At 41.4% G+C, this 18,952-nt stretch overlaps 1 protein-coding gene across 1 annotated transcript; it reads left to right on the top strand.

Annotated features, from left to right (window-relative positions):
• Positions 1-7,660: 7,660 nt before the first annotated feature.
• On the top strand, positions 7,661-18,061 carry lama3 (laminin, alpha 3; the record flags this gene model as incomplete). Its single annotated transcript, XM_084186218.1, has 30 exons — positions 7,661-7,730; positions 7,915-7,959; positions 8,099-8,247; positions 8,356-8,466; positions 8,566-8,677; positions 8,766-8,939; positions 9,118-9,314; positions 9,484-9,600; positions 9,694-9,848; positions 9,985-10,126; positions 10,210-10,309; positions 10,617-10,733; positions 10,872-11,036; positions 11,237-11,388; positions 11,603-11,806; positions 11,962-12,110; positions 12,228-12,387; positions 12,550-12,651; positions 13,982-14,122; positions 14,321-14,451; positions 14,587-14,718; positions 15,148-15,292; positions 15,718-15,839; positions 15,994-16,174; positions 16,365-16,520; positions 16,712-16,874; positions 16,999-17,129; positions 17,250-17,343; positions 17,471-17,590; positions 17,916-18,061. 30 exons carry the CDS (start codon positions 7,661-7,663, stop codon positions 18,059-18,061), a joined length of 4,083 nt encoding a protein of 1,360 aa, XP_084042344.1.
• Between the last annotated feature and the right edge of the window lie 891 nt (positions 18,062-18,952).

Genomic DNA, 18,952 nt, shown 5'->3' with positions numbered 1-18,952 from the left:
GCTTTTATTTTTTTTACCCATTTACCAATAGGTGCCCTTCTTTGCGAGGCATTGGAAAACCTCCATGGTCTTTGTGGTTGAATCTGTGTTTGAAATGTACTGCTTGATTGAGGGACCTTAAAGATAATTGTATGTGTGGGGTACAGAGATGAGGTAGTATTTCAAAAATCATGTTAAAAACTATTATTGTAAACAGAGTGAGTCCATGCAACTTATTATGCGACTTGTTAAGCTTATTTTTACTCCTGAACTTATTTAGGCTTGCCATAATAAAGGGGTTGAATACTTATTGACTCAAGACATTTAAGCTTTACATTTTTTATTAATTTGTAAAAAAATAAATAATAATTCGACTTTGACATTATGGGGTATTGTGTTACATTTACGTCATTTAGCAGACGCTCTTATCCAGAGCGACTTACAGTTAGTGAGTGCATACATATTTTTTTTATTTTTCATACCCCCTGTGGGAATCAAACCCAGAACCCTGGCGTCACAAACGCCATGCTCTACCAACTGAGCTACATCCCTGCCGGCCATTCCATCCCCTACCCTGGGCCAATTGTGCGCCGCCCCATGGGTCTCCCGGTCGCGGCAGGCTACGACAGAGCCTGGATTCGAACCAGGATCTCTAGTGGCACAGCTAGCACTGCGATGCAGTGCCTTAGACCACTCGGGAGGCCCTAGTGTTGTTAGGTTCTAAGTTCTGGTACAAATTCCAGTCGGACTCCGAAGAAAGCTCATGCTAGATTTATTCGCCACACTGGGTAATACAGCTGCAAAGACAAGATATGAAGTCACAAGCACATATATTTATAACCTCCTTCCCAAACAGACCCCCCTTCTGTGTCTAGGATGTTGCTGGGCAGGTGGTGTTATCATTCCAGCTTGAGTCCGGAACCTTGGTACTCCTCCACGCAGCTCACCGGTCTTCTTATCAGTCAAGAAAGGCCTTGAGGTTAGGGAGTCAGTCCACTACATAATTGCTGTTCTCATACACAGAGACAACACTTCTTTCTACAGTCGTGGTCAAAAGTTTTGAGAATGACACAAATACTAATTTTCACAAAGTCTGCTGCCTCAGTTTTGATGATGGCAATTTGCATATACTCCAGAATGTCATGAAGAGTGATCAGATGAATTGCAATTAATTGCAAAGTCCCTCTTTGCCATGAAAATGAACTTAATCCCCCCAAAAACATTTCCACTGCATTTCAGCCCTCCCACAAAAGCACCAGCTGCCATCATCTCAGTGATTCTCTCGTTAACACAGGTGAGAGTGTTGACGAGGACAAGGCTGGAGATCACTCTGTCATGCTGATTGAGTTAGAATAACAGACTGGAAGCTTTAAAATGAGGGTGGTGCTTGAAATCATTGTTCTTCCTCTGTTAACCATGGTTACCTGCAAGGAAACACGTGCCGTCATCATTGCTTTGCACAAAATGGGCTTCACAGGCAAGGATATTGCTGCTAGTATGATTGCACCTAAATCAACCATTTATCGGATCATCAAGAACTTCAAGGAGAGTGGTTCAATTGTTGTGAAGAAGGCGTCAGGGCGCCCAAGAAAGTCCAGCAAGCACCAGGACCGTCTCCTAAAGTTGATTCAGCTTCTGGATTGGGGCACCACCAGTGCAGAGCTTGTTCAGGAATGGCAGCAGGCAGGTGCAAGTACATCTGCACGCACAGTGAGGCAAAGACTTTTGGAGGATGGCCTGGTGTCAAGAAGGGCAGCAAATAAGCCACTTCTCTCCAGGAAAAACATCAGGGACAGACTGATATTCTGCAAAAGGTACAGGGATTGGACTGCTGAGGACTGGGGTAAAGTCATTTTCTCTGATGAATCCCGTTTCCGATTGTTTGGGGCATCCGGAAAACACCTTGTCCGGAGAAGACAAGGTGAGCGCTACCATCAGTCCTGTGTCATGGCAACAGTAAAGCATCCTGAGACCATTCATGTGTGGGGTTGCTTCTCAGCCAAGGGAGTGGGCTCACTCACAATTTTGCCTAAGAACACAGCCATGAATAAAGAATGATACCAACACATCCTCTGAGAGCAACTTCACCAAACCATCCAAGAACAGTTTGGTGACGACCAATGCCTTTCCAGCATGATGGAGCACCTTGCCATAAGGCGAAAGTGATAACTAAGTGGCTCGAGGAACAAAACATCAAAATGTTGGGTCCATGGCCAGGAAACTCCCCAGACCTTAAACCTATTGAGAACTTGTGGTCGATCCTCAAGAGGCGGGTGGACAAACAAAAACCCACAAATTCTGACAAACTCCAAGCATTGATTATGCAAGAATGGGCTGCCATCAGTCAGGATGTGGCCCAGAAGTTAATTGACAGCATGCCAGGGCGGATTGCAGAGGTCTTGAAAAAGAAGGGTCAACACTGAAAATATTGACTCTTTGCATAAACTTAATGTAATTGTCAATAAAATACTTCAGTATACCATAGTAACATCTGACAAAAATGTATCATAACACTGAAGCAGCGAACTTTGTGAAGACCAATACTTGTGTCTTTCTCAAAACTTTTGACCACGACTGTATTATAAGAAATTAGCGATCTATTCATACTAAGAGAATATAATGATAGAAAAAATATTGAGAAAATATAATTATAGACAACATATTAAGATATAAGACAGTGTTATAGGACAGTAATTTATGATCTACAGTTGAAGTCGGAAGTTTAAATACACCTTAGCCAAATACATTTAAACTCAGTTTTTCACAATTCCTGACATTTAATCCTAGTAAAAATTCCCGTTTTAGGTCAGTTAGGATCACCACTTTATTTTAAGATTGTGAAATGTCAGAATAATAGTAGAGAGAATGATTTATTTCAGCTTTTATTTCTTTCATCACATTCCCAGTGGGTCAGAAGTTTACATACACTCAATTAGTATTTGGTAGTGTCGTATATGATGAATGGTGGCAATTATTGCTGTCAACACAGAGTCCGTTATGCTGCATCGTGTGAGAGGCTTTTATTAAAATCACGAGTTTACAGCATAGGTACAGACCCGCGATGTCCGGAGAACGGCTCCCCAGATTGCTATGGCCGTTCTGCCGTCTTCCTCGCCTCACCCCCTTATTTATAAACAATGAAACTGACCTCTTCTGACCAATCCCCAGTCTCCAAGACACTTCCTGTCTGTCATATGTGACGTCACGCTAAAACCTTCCCTCTTAATACCAAAAATCAACATTCTTTCAGTTCCATTTAAAAACATTTAACACCATCATATTGTCAATACACTACAGTAGCATTGCCTTTAAATTGTTTAACTTGGGTCAAACATTTCGGGTGGCCTTCCACAAGCTTCCCACAATAAATTGGGTGAATTTTGGCCCATTCCTCCTGACAGAGCTGGTGTAACTGAGTCAGGTTTGTAGGCCTCCTTGCTCGCACACGCTTTTTCAGTTCTGACCACAAATGTTCTATAGGACTGAAGTCAGGGCTTTGTGATGGCCACTCCAATACCTTGACTTTGTTGTCCTTAAGCCATTTTGCCACAACTTTGGAAGTCATTGTCCATTTGGAAGACCCATTTGCGACCAAGCTTTAACTTCCTGACTGATGTCCTGAGATGTTGCTTCAATATATCCACATAATTTTCCTTCCTCATGATGCCATCTATTTTGTGAAGTGCACCAGTCCCTCCTGCAGCAAAGCACCCCCACAGCATGATGCTGCCACCCCCGTGCTTCACAGCTTGGATGGTGTTCTTCGGCTTGCAAGCCTTCCCCTTTTTCCTCCAAACATAACGATGGTCATTATGGCCAAACAGTTCTATTTCTGTTTCATCAGACCAGAGGACAAGTCAATCTTTGTCCCCTGTGCAGTTTCAAACCGTAGTCTGCCTTTTTTAGGACCGTTTTGGAGCATTGGCTTCATCCTTGCTGAGCGGCCTTTCAGGTTATGTTGGTATAGAACTTGTTTACTGTGGATATAGATATTTTTGTACCTGTTTCTTCCAGCATTTTCACAAGGTCCTTTGCTGTCGTTCTGGGATTTATTTGCACTTTTCGCACACCAAAGTACGTTCATCTCTAGGCGACAGAATGCGTCTCCTTCCTGAGCGGTATGATGGCTGCGTGGTCCCATGGTGTTTATACTTGCGTACTATTGTTTGTACAGATGAACGTGGTACCTTCAGGCATTTGGAAATTGCTCCCAAGGATGAACCAGACTTGTGGAGGTCTACAATGTATTTTTCTGAGGTCTTGGCTGGTTTATTTTGATTTTCCCATGATGTCAAGCAAAGAGGCACTGAGTTTGAACGTAGGTGTCACGACTTCCACCGAGGCTGCCTCCCCTCCTTGTTTGGGCAGGCTTCGGCGTTCGTCGTCACCGGAGTACTAACCACCCAATCATCATATCAATTGTCTTGTCAATCACACACACCTGGTTCTATTCCCCTAATTAGTCCATGTATAAATGTTTCCTCTGCCCCCTTGTCCTTGTGGGTGATTGTTTGTTGTGGAGGTTAGTAGCTCGGTGGAGCTCTTGTATTTTGGTATCGACGGGAGTATTTTCCAGTGCACCTGTTATGTGCCCTGGAGTGTGTTTGACGCATTTCTGCGTAAACCTGTATTTTCTGGATTAAAGCCTGTTTCTGTGATTTACCCTCCTGCGCCTGACTCCTTCAACACCACCTTATCACAGTAGGCCTTGAAATACATCCACAGGTACACCTCCAATTGACTCAAATGATGTCAATTAGCCTATCAGAAGCTTCTAAAGCCATGACATCATTTTCTGGAATTTTCCAAGCTATTTAAAGGCACAGTCAACTTAGCATATGTAAACTTCTGACCCACTGGAATTGTGATTCAGTGAATTATAAGTGAAATAATCTGTCTGTAAACAATTGTTGGCAAAATTACTTGTGTCATGCACAAAGTAGATGTCCTACCCGACTTGCCAAAACTATAGTTTGTTAACAAGACATTTGTGGAGTGGTTGAAAAACTAGTTTTATTGACTCCAACCTAAGTGTATGTAAACTTCAGATTTCAACTGTATCAGCTCTAACACGTGTCTCCTATCCCACCCTTATGGACAGGCCCCTTGTTTACTTTCCCTCTGGCCAAATACCATTGCACATAGATCATTCCATCTAACCCATACCACGTTGATCACTAGGCCACTTACATGGTTATAAACAAACTAAAACGTGTTGAAGTCAATTAGTCAGTTTCCAACAGTGACTAGGCCACTGACAAAAAATATCAGTTTAAACAATTTTAAACTCAGCAAAATGTGGAAAAAGTCAAGGGGTGTGAATACTTTCTGAAGGCACTGTAAACACTTTTTTCTGTGTATTTGAGTATGTTCAAATGCACATCCCAAAACAATACTTTTATTTTAGTATTTGAATGGTTGTTTGAAAGCAAAGAAAATAGTAGACCAAATTGTATTTGAAAGTATTTTCAAAAAGTTATTTCAAATACCTGAGTTAAATGCATGGGAGTGTATTTGAGTCAGTGTATTTGAGTATTTTCAAATACATTCCAAGTGTATTTCCAAGTACATTCCAAGTGTATTTCCAAATACATTCCAATATTCAACTACTTGTTTTTTCAAATAAAGGTTATCCGAAAACTTGTTTTCAAATGTATTGAAAAGTAATTGAAATACCTGAAATAGTATTTGAACCCAGGTCTTGTGTCCTCAGTTGTTCCCCATTGTTCTTTGTTTATGTGTTGATTTAGTGGTAGAATATACCACACCTTAAGTTACAACTCAAACAAGCAATGGTTTTGTATTGAAATCTCTGGAATTTTCACAACACAAATGTGTCTGAGTGACTTACACAAAATGGGTTGCTTGGCAAATCCATATTTACATTTAATGAATTATTATGGATAGCAAGATAGCAGATAAACAGTGTATGTCCTCCTGACTAGGGTCTTGTTTGACCTTTCTTTCTTTTTTATATTTATATATGCTAAATATTGTGGTCCTCTGTAGCTCAGCTGGTAGAGCACGGCGCTTGTAACGCCAAGGTAGTGGGTTCGATCCCTGGGACCACCCATACACAAAAATGTATGCACGCATGACTGTAAGTCGCTTTGGATAAAAGCGTCTGCTAAATGGTATATTATATTATTATATTATAAATAACACAAAGCACTATAGTACTGTTATTATTTACCCAAAACGGATCTTTATTTTCTATTTGAACTTTGTTGATAAGACACTTTTGCATTCAAAAGGCTGCCTTACCTAATCTGACTTTTCCCCTCTATACAGAGGTGTGGCCCTGGATACTACAGAGAGAGGACATGGCCTCATGGGGGCCAGTGCGTACCCTGCAACTGTAACGGCTTGTCTAATGAATGTGACGAGCAAACAGGGAGATGTCTGGTGGGTTTCTCTCTCTGTGTCTATCGATCTAACCCTCTGTCACTCTCTCTTTTACACACACGCACACATCCCACACATGGGGGGGGGGGGGGGGGAGTTATTTTTCTACGCTCTGCTGACGAGTATTTTTCTCCGCTCATACAGGAGTTGTGAAGGCCTAGTGCACTAATTTGGTGAGATTATTATTGTAATAATTTTTTGTGTTAATACTAAAATAAAATAAAAAAGGGATTTATCAGGGGTGTTGCAGCACCCTCAGCACCCTCAATTCCCGCGGCTATGGTCCCACTGGGCAAAAACTGGTTGAATCAACTTTGTTTCCACGCCATTTCAACAACAGAATTCAATGTGATGACGTTGAATCAACATGGAAAACTGATTGGATTTTCAAAAAGTAATCAATGTAAGGGAATTTAGTCTTTTTTTCACCCACCTTTTAACCTAAATCCAATGACATGGTGAATTTTTTTGTTGATATCACATTGAATTCACGTTAGTTGACAACTCAACCAAATGTAAATCAAAACTAGAACTAGAAATGATGTCTGTGCCCAGTGGGGTACATACGCACACACACATTGCAGGATAGGTTTCTCCTGACTCACCAGTTAGGTAAACATATGCACTTTTTCCAACCCTTGCTGATCCAGATGGATATAAGTCATATCCACAGATTCGTTTTTATGCCAGACTTGATTAACTCTCAGTACTGTGCTATGATATCATGAACCATACCACCAACATTCCACAAACCTGCTTCAGTCATAAACAGAGAGAACACTTTATTTTCCAGAACTGTCAGTACAATGCTGATGGGGATCGATGTGAGCGCTGCAAGGAGGGTTACTACGGCAATGCTTCCCAAAAGACCTGTCGTGGGTGTCCATGTCCCTTCATAGCCAACAAGTCAGTTTCTATATGTCCATACACTCTGTTAATGTACCGGGAGCTATGTGAACATACTTGGTTTTAAGTTCCCCAGATCAAATATTGGATGAAAACATATCATTACCATTTGGTACTCAAAAGCTGTGTTTTTCTCTTTGTGTAGTTTTGCAGTAGCCTGTCTGGACATTGGTGCATCTGAAATCGAATGTTTGTGCAAACCTGGCTACACTGGAACCAGATGTGAGAGGTGTGTGTATGTGCTTTTTGCAGTACATATCAAAATGTCAATGTCATCTTACCATAAACACATTTATAACAAAAGTCTAACTTTCCTCTCCTCTTCCTCCTCCAATCTGGCAGGTGTGCTCCTGATTACTATGGTAACCCAATGATATATGGAGGCAGGTGCCAGCGATGCCACTGTGATGCTACCAGTACCTGTGACCATCTGACTGGAAGTAAGCTCAGGACCCACTTCAGCCGTAAAATAATAGAAATGTTTTAACAGGATGCCTGCTATATAATGATAAAGCTATAGGCTATAGATTGAAGAAATACCAGCATGAAATATCATGTTGATAATAGTTTGTCTCATTGTAGATTTGGTATAACTGTTGCTCACTTTGTGTCTTCTGTCTCTAGAATGTAAGAAGCCTGATGATCCCAGCACAGACGACCAATGCAAAGGTTTGTGAAGCACACAGTCATACACTTTCTCAGTGTATAGTGAGCTATTATCTGTTGTTGCCAGCATGATTCACACTGCATTTCCTCTCATCCTATTAGACCTAACTAAATGATCTGCTCTTCCTCTCTTTGTGGTCAGAGTGTGACAGCTGTACTCAGGCCTTACTGAATGATTTGGAAAAGATGGATGATGGGCTGGAAATGCTAAGGCAGCAGCTTCAGGTCATTGGTTCCAACAGCTCACCAGCCGACCTTAACCAGCTGGAAGGTGCCATTAATGAAACAAAGGTAATTAAACACTGTCTTACTGATGTGCTCTATATATTTGAACACCAAATGGTGTATAATGTACACAATTGAACATGATGATCACTCCCCTCTGGTATTCTCTTACAGGCTCTGGTTGAAAGGTACAGCACTACTGTGGATGCTCAGGGGCCAAAGGTCAATCAGCTGGAAGCAGATGTTCTGAGTCTGGATCAGGACATAAGCCTACTGGAAGACAAGGTGCCTGAGGCCTGCTATCCATAATCAGATGTCAGATGTAATCCATTATTTTCTAGAAACACTATATCCTTTTTACTTGTGTGATCGTACTCTCTCTAGGCAAGTTACTCTCTCTCAGATGCTGAGAATGTCTTGGTGAAAGTGATCCAAACCAAACAGAGAGCTGAGGATCTTATCCCTGAAGCTCAAGATCTTCTAGTGAATATAGAAGGTAAACTGTTATTGAAAGTGTTTAAATATCATAATATAATGATACGTCATTGTCATGATAATCCCCACATCTCTTTTTGCACTCTCAGATCTCCTTCGATCGCTGAGTGAGGCTAACTCTAATGTAACCAACATCACTGTGGTGGCAGAGGAGGTAGCCAGGATGATGAAGGAGGTGCAGCGCATGGTGCAGGAGATGAGACAGCTTGGCTGTAGTAACCAGACAGAGAAGGCTGCCAGGGAGCAAGAGGATGCTCACAAACGTGAGACAGGGGGCTTTTGGCTTAGTCTACAGTCACTTACAGTACAGGGCAGCACTTAAATTATCTCACTATTGAATAATAAATGTTATACATCAATGTGACACACATTTTTGACTTAATCATTGTGAATGGTAGATATGACTCACAATGCAAAGTGTAATGCATGTGTCTCTCTTAGTCTTGGACTTCATCAGGAACAATATGACAGCTCCATTAGATGACAATCAGGCTGTAGCCAATGAGACGGCAGAGTCCCTGATGACGTCGGGCTCTGTGTTTAGGGATCTGGCCAAGGCTGTGGCAGAAGCAGACGATATGGTTAACAGGACACGGAGACTCAACTCCAACAGTACTGACTTCCTAAGAGACCTGATGGTAATGTCAAACACTGAAGTATAACATCTATTAAATATGTTGGAGATCTCAGATACAACACAAAAAATGTATCTCCTTTTTCTCAACATGACAAATACCAAATCATGTCTCAAGTTTCTGTGTTTGACTGAGGTAATCACTGCTCTCTCTATATATATACATTTTCTAGAAACTAAGAGATGAGCTGGAGAGGAAACATGATTCAATCCTTCCTGAAATGAATATGGCCAAACATAAACTGAAGAATATCACAAGCCTTTTGGAAATGCTGAAGGAGATCAAAAAGGTATGAAGCAGATGAATTCCAATCGTTTCCAGTGGAAATTCCTATTTCTCTTGTTTTGAAGGAGGCATTCAAAATATCATTTAAATCTTTCAGGAATACGAGCACCTTGCAGCCGAGATAGATGGAGCCAAGCCCAATCTAACCAAGAGGCTGAATGATATCGCTGAAGCAAAGCAGAAGGAGGGCATTGTCATCATGGCAGAGGAGCATGCTGAGGAGCTACACAGACTGGCAATGGAACTACAAATGTAGGTTGACAGAGTAAGGTCGTTAGGTTTACTTCTTTATACGCCACAGACGTGTCCTAGGTTGAGACCTTTGTGTGTTTGTGTCTGTATGGGCTAGTATGGGCCACTGTAAGTGCTGTATTCCTTGTTATTGCAGGGCAGTACACAATGCCACCAACAGCTCTGACCTGCAGCATGCTGCAGAAAGCGTGGGAGCCTACAGCAGCATCATAAAAGCCATTGAAGAGGCAGAGATGGCGGCCAATCAATCCAAAGAGGCAGCCGACAAAGCTCTGAAGGTGATTATTATACTGGTCTGGATGCTACAGCCACAATGAACTTTAAATTCACAATGACATCCCGTAACTTTGATGTGTTTTAGGATGTGGAGGAGCAAGGACTGACCAACAGGTCTGAGGAACTAAAGCATAATGCAAGTAGCTTACTGACAGAGGCCATGAATGCTGAGAAGGACCTCAGAGGTGTAGTAATCATCCTAATATTTGCTTTTCTAACGACACTAAAGCTACATTAGAAACAAGAATGTATCATGTTATTGACTCATTCTCAAACCTTCCAGGACATTATATGAGGCAAAGGCTTTGTTTTACGATGTTGAAGAAAGCTATGCACTTTGAACTTGTTAACGGATTTGTTGGAGGCCAAAACAGACTGCAGTATACTGTATGCCCTCGATAAAACACATTACAGTGTCTCCTTCTGATATCTCCTTCTGATATTATCTTATTGTATATTACCACTTATCCCCAACGTTTCTTTTACACACAGAGACCTCAGCCAAAGTTGACAGCGACAAGCAACGTGTTGGTCAGACCAAGAACAAAAGAGACATGCTGAGAAAAGATGCTCTTGCAGTTACAGAGAATCTTAAAGAGATTCAAAGAGGTTTGTGTACACAAGATGAAAGATGAGGCTTGAGTTTTAATGATGCCATGGAATTGATGAGAATGACAGTTTACACATTCTGTGCCACAACATGACCATACTTATGTTATTCACGCACACTATTTGTTTGTGTTTCAGATGGCATTGTGCAGCTCATAGACTCTGCCAAAGCAGCTGTCACCGCTGCCAATAACACAGTCAATGATGTAACAGACAGACTAAATAATATCAGCCTGGGACATATAAGGCTTCCTAATGTCAGTTCAAACATTGGCAGTGTGCTCAATGAGGCTGGCAATGAATGTAAGTACTCATGTCACACACACACAGTAAGTCTGTCCTGTCATCCTTCCTCTAATTATAATCTCAATTCTGCCTCTACTCTTTAAATTAAAGAGTAGACTTCAGATTCTTTAATTCAATTTGAGTTAATGTTACAAAAGGGAAAGTGAAAAGAAAGTAGTTGGTTGGAGCTGTTTTTATTTCTCTCCTGACTGGTACAGTGAAGAAATTGAACGAGACATGGCCTACTTTGGAAGACACCCTCAGCTGGGTGCAAAACCTGAGCTCCCAGGCTCCACCTAGTGTCAGTATGACAGACAGCATCAGGAGAATCAAGGACGTGATAGAGGAGGCCAGAGACATTGTCAAAAGAGTGAGACACCACATCTGACCTAAAATACTATTGATTGTTCATTCTATTTTGATCGTTTTTCTGTGAACCTTTGTCCTTACATTGTGTCCTTTCTTGACCAAACGTGATCACTCCAACCATTACACTATTTTTCTTGAGTCTTTCTGTCTGTCTGTATATGGCTGTCTCTGTCATATTGAATGTCCATTATTCCTCTCCTGGTGTGTCTCCCCAGCTCTCTATCGGCATGACCTTCAATGGGAAGGGTCACATTGAGCTCCGCCCCCCCACCAATGTTGAGGATTTGAAGGCGTTTACAGCCGCTGAACTTCTTCTCAACCGCCAGGAGACCAATCCCACTAGGGGCCGCAGCCGTAGGCGCAGACAGAACACACAGGATGACAGAAACCTCTTTGTGCTCTATCTCGGCAACGAGGACGTAAGTGGGCCATCTGAGTAAATAATGTAGTCATAATATCGTAGAGCATTAATCTTGGAATTTCAATTGATTCCATAACTATTTTGATACATTTTGTATCGGAGATGCTCAGTATTTGTTTACTTTTCATTTATGGCTCGTTTCCCCCCTTCCAGTCATCGAAAGACTTCATTGGAATGGCTGTAAAGAATAACACACTCCGCTGTGTATACAAGCTGGGTGGAGTCGTACATGAGTTGAACACCGACCACATAACCAGAACCAAAGTGAACTCCACTGTTTTTGACAAGGTCGTCTTTAACAGGTACACCTCTGAGGAATCATTCTGGATTTGATACTAACTTGATGACATGAGACAGTTTGTTCATGATGGAAACAGCTCCCTTGTAATCCCCACTGTGTTTGCCTCCTATTTCTCTAGAGTTTACCAAGATGCTGAGGTCAGTCTCACACATAGCTTTCCATCACAGCCTGTCAAAGCGTTTAAGGAGAGTTGCCGGCCCAACACGACAGTTGGCCTCCTCAACCTGGACACGAACAGTGTAGTCTTCTACGTGGGCGGCTATCCTGACGACTTCACTGTAATTACATTCCTCTATCCTTTTGCCTCCCAGGTGCTCTGTGCTTTTGCATCATCCTCATTGTTGAACACAGAAGTATACTGTAAACATCAGCAGGACCAGACCAGTCTTATTCTCCCCATTCAAGTATTGTTTTATTTCACTATGCCCTTCTCTCATTAGCCTCCAGTGGAGCTGCGCTACCCCAAGTACCGTGGAGCCATCAAACTGTCTACTATCAACTATCAATTCTTTAGTCTGTACAACTTCAAGAATGCCATCAACGTAGACAAACAGTCATTAATAAAGTAAGAACCAACAAAAGTGACCACCACCTTGATTATAAATCTATTATACCATACTGTACGTAATGGTGAATGCTGTCCACATTTTCTAATTTTGCCTGTTATGCTTTGTACCATGACTATATATAGAAACCCTTCCTGCTTCAGTGTCAGAATGTATCATGCAATTCCTTCCTTCTTTCAGGGTTATGGTTAGTCAACAGTCAACAGTGCCTTATTATTTTGACGGCACTGGTTACGGTTTGGTTACAGCTAATAAAGACCTTGAAATCCTGAGAAGAAGACTTCTCAAGTTCCACACAAACAGCCAGGTGGAGAATGCATTACTGTTTTATAATGGAAATAAGGTATGTATATTTGTCTATTCGTATATCTGATATCAGTTAAAATTATTAATTCAGAATCACAAACAGAAACCATTGAATAATTAGTATGTGCAAATGAATTAAATATCTGGTTTACACTGGAAGTTGTGTAATCAATCAAGCTTACAATTTCATCAAGTAGATACAGGAACATCAATGTATTGCAGTTGGACATGAATAGATGTAGTCCTTATTGAGATTTTATGTTTGGTGTGTGTAGAGCAATGTCTTCATAAATATGTTGCTGCATTCACTTGTTTGTTGTATTTCACAGGATTCGTACACTAGTGTTACTGTGGAGAGAGGTTATCTTGTGCTGCAGGGAAGACAAGGCACCCAAGTCCTCAATGCCAAGAGTACTAGAAAGGTTTCACTCAATGTAAGATAGTGTCAGGGACTTACTGTACGGTTTAGTTTTGTCTGCATAAACTTTTTTTTAAAGTTCTGCTTTCTCTCTTAGAATGTACAATTTATAATAGTCATGGACAAAACATTTGAAGTTCATGTTGTACATGGAGATACAACTGAGATTGTCAAAATGGATTACAACATAGAAAGTTTCAAGAATTTCTACATTGGGGGTCTACCAGCATCATTAAGAGAAAGGTACAAAACTTTGTGAATAGGCTTTCTGCCATAACCTCTTGCAAGGGATACATGCATTTTCCTGGAATGTTCTCTCAATTATACAATTATCCATGTCATGCTTTTTCCTTCAGAGATAACGTCACAGCCCCTCCATTCAGAGGATGTATAGATAATGTGATTTTATCACCTGAGGAGATTGAGTTTAACACGACAATTGGTGTCAGTGTTGGATGCCCAACCTCACTTTTGGTAAACCGTCTCTCATAAATTGCCACACCATTTTGTAAATGCATTTCAGACTGCACAATGTGGAGGATGAGTTTATACATTTTCGAGTACAATGTGTTTTCTTTTCAGGGTGTTCATGAGGCTACTTTCCACCCTGGTGGCTCCCTCTCAGTGGACTCTCAGGGTTTCTGGACCACCCCTGTGGACATGGTTTCTCTGGGGTTCAGGAGCATGGAGAATGGAAGTGATCTTCTCAGGACCAGCAAAGAGGTCAGTCCACTATTCAATAATGGTTGAAGATTCTCTCTCAGAGAGCCTCATCCAAAGGCTGCTCTCTGTGTGTCATATTTTAACCTCAAGCACTAGCAAGAGGATCAAAATTAGTTATCAAAATGAAATGAACAGTTTTGTTTTAGAATTAAACACTTTTTGTAAACACTGTCATTACACCATTTCTTTATTGATCAGCATCATGGATTCCAGCTCTCATTGGTTGATGGCTATGTGGTGTTTACCTTTGATGAAAATGCCTTGAAGTCTACCAAGACATACAATGATGGAAGATGGCACTACTTGACTGCATTAAGGAATGGCACACGGTAAGACATTTTTATTTTCATTGGTCAAGCTGTGCTGAGATGTTTCTTATCTGAAACTCTGAAATTGCAATAAACTCTACAATGTTATCCACACACCCACCGACAGACATAACAAAAGCACTGTGGTTTCCTCAGATTGGAGTTGAGGGTTGATAACGGGGACTTGGGCCAGCGTCAATCCTCTCCCCAAGTCAAGCCCAATGAACAGCAGGTTGTGTTGGGAGGAGAGACCTTCAGGGGCTGCCTGGCTAACCTTCATATCAGGAGGTCTGATTCAAAGGCTCTTATTCTAGATTAAAACATTGCTTTCTGAAAAGTGCTACATGATGCTATAGTCACACTATAGTTACAATATAGTTATAACAGTAAAAAAAAATAAAAACCAAACTTCTATGAGGTGACATTATGATTCAACATTGTGGTCGTTCCAATTCATGACAATTTGAGGAAAAATGTACTTACTATGACTGAGATATGTGGTTGTCTCACCTAGCTAGGTTAAGATCAATGCACAGACTGTAAGTCACTCTGGATAAGAGCGTCTGCTAAATGACAAAAATATATATATATTAAAGTCAATGTGTTTCAATGATTGTTAGCTACAGTGTGTTCTCTAATGAATTAAGTCAGTTGTAGAAAGTAAAAATAACTGATGATGTGCTTTTTGTCATTCTATCTGTTTGTGCTCTGACACAGGCCTGAAGAAAGCTTTATTCCTGCTGACTTCAGCTCGTTCACCCAGAAGGGAGATGTAATCCTGGGGATGTGCAGACTACAGCCCCCTCCTCAGGTCATATGGGAGCCAGCAGGCATTCAAGAGAGGCCCAAGAAACCCAAACCAGTGAGCATAGGGATATTTCCCAAAGTTGATTCAAGCATATGATAACCATCAGGCTATTCATGGTCAAAGTGTGCAGTAAGGGATATGTTGGCTCTTTTCATTTTCCTGAAAAGTTTTAGGCTCTCACTCAAGCGACAGGGATGTAACTTTGGTTTGGTCTTCCAGCACAAATGTCTAAAATAGCCAAGAGATAACTAGAGCACAAAATAAAAATTTCTCAGAAATATTTTACAGGCTTGTAATGCTGCAGTGAACTGGTCCTTTATTATTCATGTCAGTAATGATAGTTTTGTCATCTTATTACTATGTAATAAAATTGTATAATACAGTAATTATAAAGTAATTACACAAGAATAGAGCAACTTACCGTATTGGTATATTACTAATGTGTAACCTCTCCCCCAACCCCCTCTATCTGGCTGAAGAGATCTGGTGCTGTGCATACTGAGTGCAGACTGCCCACAGTGCCTGACCCCCAGGCCTACCAGCTAACTGGGGCCGCTAGTTGGCTCAGTTACAACATCACACCTGAAGAACTTAATTTCAGGTAGAGCAGGTCAAATGCTGGTCCTCGCATCCACATTGCATTAAAAAATCTCTGCACATTTCTATTTCTATTATTTAACCGTTATAAAACCTATGAAAACAGACAATCCAATTCTACTATTCTCTATCTGTGGCTTGCGTGTTCTTCTTGCTAGGCCTCACTTCTCCCTGGAGATCAGAACCAGGTCATCTGAGGGGCTGTTGCTCCATGTCTCAGGGAACGGGGACATCTCCCAAGTCGCTCTGTACATGACCAACGGCAAGATCAAACTCTCACTGGGGAAGGACAGAGTCATCCACAACAAGAAGAAGAGCAACGATGGAAGATGGCATACAGTAAGCTGTCTGATAACTGTTGAGATATCAGGTCTTGATATTAGGATAATTAAATGAAGTCATAATAATCATTGCTAGTTTCAGGTAATTCTAAATAGTGCAAAATGTACATTGTACCTCACAGCCACAGCTGAGAGATTTACAAGTGTAAAGCAGTTGATAACCGCCTGCATGGCCTGTCTGTGTGCAGGTAATGGTCAGTGTGGAGAAGAACACTTTCCATCTGGTCGTGGATGGTTTCCGTGTGCCTGATGGTATTCTGCCTGCAGAGGAGGGTTCCTCCTTAGCCCTGCAGAACCCGGTCTATCTGGGCAGTGACCCTGCCTCCAAAACCTATTGGGCTCAGGTGAGCAAGCAGACACACAGAGTTTAATGGCGTCTAAACAAACCAGACACAACACAATGTGAGGGTCATGATTGATTGTCCTGTAGGTTTGTATCTAGTGCATAATTACCGTATTTACTATGACATCTATATTTACATCCTGGAAAATGTGTGCTTGGTTTTAAAATGATGTCCATCTGTATCTCTCTCAGGGTGTCTCTCTTCCCAAGAAGAGTGTGATTGGCTGTATACGCCATTTCAAAGTGTACAATGTTCTGGTTGGTGAACCAGCCGCCAATCACGGGGTCCCGCCCTGCTTTGATGGGGCAACAGAGACGGGGGCATACTTTGCTGGCACAGGGCATGTGGTCTTAGGTGTGGACTTTATATAGTTATGAACTAAAAATACTTCAATTGTGGTGTCTTAGTTGTGAGCGTTATTGTTTAGCTCATCATCTCATTCATCCAGTAACTCTGACAAAGATACTTTGTGTTTTAGATAAGTTCTTTACTGTGGGCTATCGTTTTGAGCTGACCTTTGAGGCTCGCCCACAGAACACCACAGGCCTCCTCTTCCATGCCAGGGGTCGTCATAGGAACAGTCTAAATGTGTTCATGAGGAAAAACAAGGTGGGTCTTTTAAACCTCATCAACATGTATATGGGACGGTGGCGTTAGATACAGTATAAGCCTAAAGTATATTGAAATGTGTGGAAAACTTCGGAATATAATTTTTACTCTGAATCTCAGGTGGAGGTCCACGTGAATGATGGGTCAGGTGACTACAGTGCATCTGTGACACCTCAACAAAACCTGTGTGATGGCACATTCCATGTTATTGCAGGTACATATCCCTCTCACATCAACCACTGATTCATCCTCATACAGTACAGATACATTTAAACCGGCACATTTTTTACAAGGACTTGGAATGGTCCTCTAATAGCCAGTCCATCTACTGTATTCCTCAGTGTCCAAACAGAACAATGTAGTCCATCTGAAGGTGGACTCAGAGTCTCAGCGTACGGTCGGGCCTTCCCACTCCTCCTACACAATGACTCAGGATTCCCTCTACATCGGTGGCATGTCCGGTAAATTCATTCAACAACACTGGGGCGGCAGGTAGAGGTTAAGAGCGTTGTGCCAGTAAACGAAAGGTTGCTGGTTCTAATCCCCGAGCCGACTAGGTGAAAAATCTGTCGATGTGCCCTTGAGCAAGGCACTTAACCCTGTAAGTCGCTCTGGATAAGAGCGTCTGCTAAATGACTAAAATGTACCCATTACATCTCATTAAAATATCCTCTCTGAATCAAAACACTTTCCAAACATTGGTAGAGCATGTCAAACCTTGATGAACAGCTTCTGACATTTCTATAAATACATCAATATGACGTTTATGCTTTCCCCCCTATACAGGCACATCAAAGCATAAAGGAGTGCCAGTCTCTTCTTCGTTTGTTGGCTGCTTGCGGAACATAAAGGTCAATAAGAAGCCTGTTGTTTTTAAGACAGCCTCCAGTGTGGTCGGCCCTGTGAACGTCAATGAATGCCCAGCAGACTAAGGGGAGGAAATCAATTTGTGTTGCCCTAGAATACCTAATTCTTTGAACCACTGAGTTTATCTGTCTATGAATCAGCGGTTAGTGGTTGTCTGTCTCCAGATATGTGAGTAATATATAGACACTCACCTCTTCGTGTGCAATTTATATCACTGGAGGGCACTGCAGTGCTCTTATTATTGTGTTGGTGGCTTTGCAAGTTAATTCACACTGTTGGGGTTCAAGGCAATGTTTTTAAAGTGTTTCATGAATTGAACATTCACACCTTTTAAATTACAGTGACAGTGACTTTGATGTATTCTATGAATTAACAGGAAAAAATACCTTAATCAAGATGAGCTGGCACACAAATGTTATCCCTAGTGAGGCTAAAATATAATTTTTATTATTTGGAAAACCAGGTCTCACATTGATCAGTACTTCCCACTGGGCACACACTGGTTGAATCAATGTTGTTTCCACGTCATTTCAATGAAATTACCAACATGGAATAGATGTGAATTGACGTCTGTGCCCAGTGGGTTGCTGCTGTATAATTTAAATTGCAATTGCACAATCTGTTACAATATACTAAAAGTTAAGGTTTAACCAAATGCTTGTCAAAACCAATAAAAGGAATACCAAACTTATTGCCTGAACAATTTTCTCAATATTATGATTGGACTAAACTCCCATTGGCATGCCATGTAGTCATCATTAAGACTAGGAGTGAGAAGATGTTATTATGGGGTTCTAGGCTCTCCTCCCAGGCTGACTGCTATAGTCTACTGAGGTTAGTTCTGCACAAAGCTAGGACCCCCTGGCTTGGCACACATCATTTATTCATGCAGGATGCAATAATGTGTGTCTAATGCACTTCTGGGCTTAGCTCATACTGTGACCATGGACTGCAGA

Source organism: Coregonus lavaretus, assembly GCF_964263955.1.
Source record: "Coregonus lavaretus genome assembly, chromosome: 21".
Lineage (NCBI taxonomy): Eukaryota > Metazoa > Chordata > Actinopteri > Salmoniformes > Salmonidae > Coregonus > Coregonus lavaretus.
Note: the sequence above shows the minus strand (reverse complement) of the source record. Positions and strands in the feature narration are given on the sequence as shown.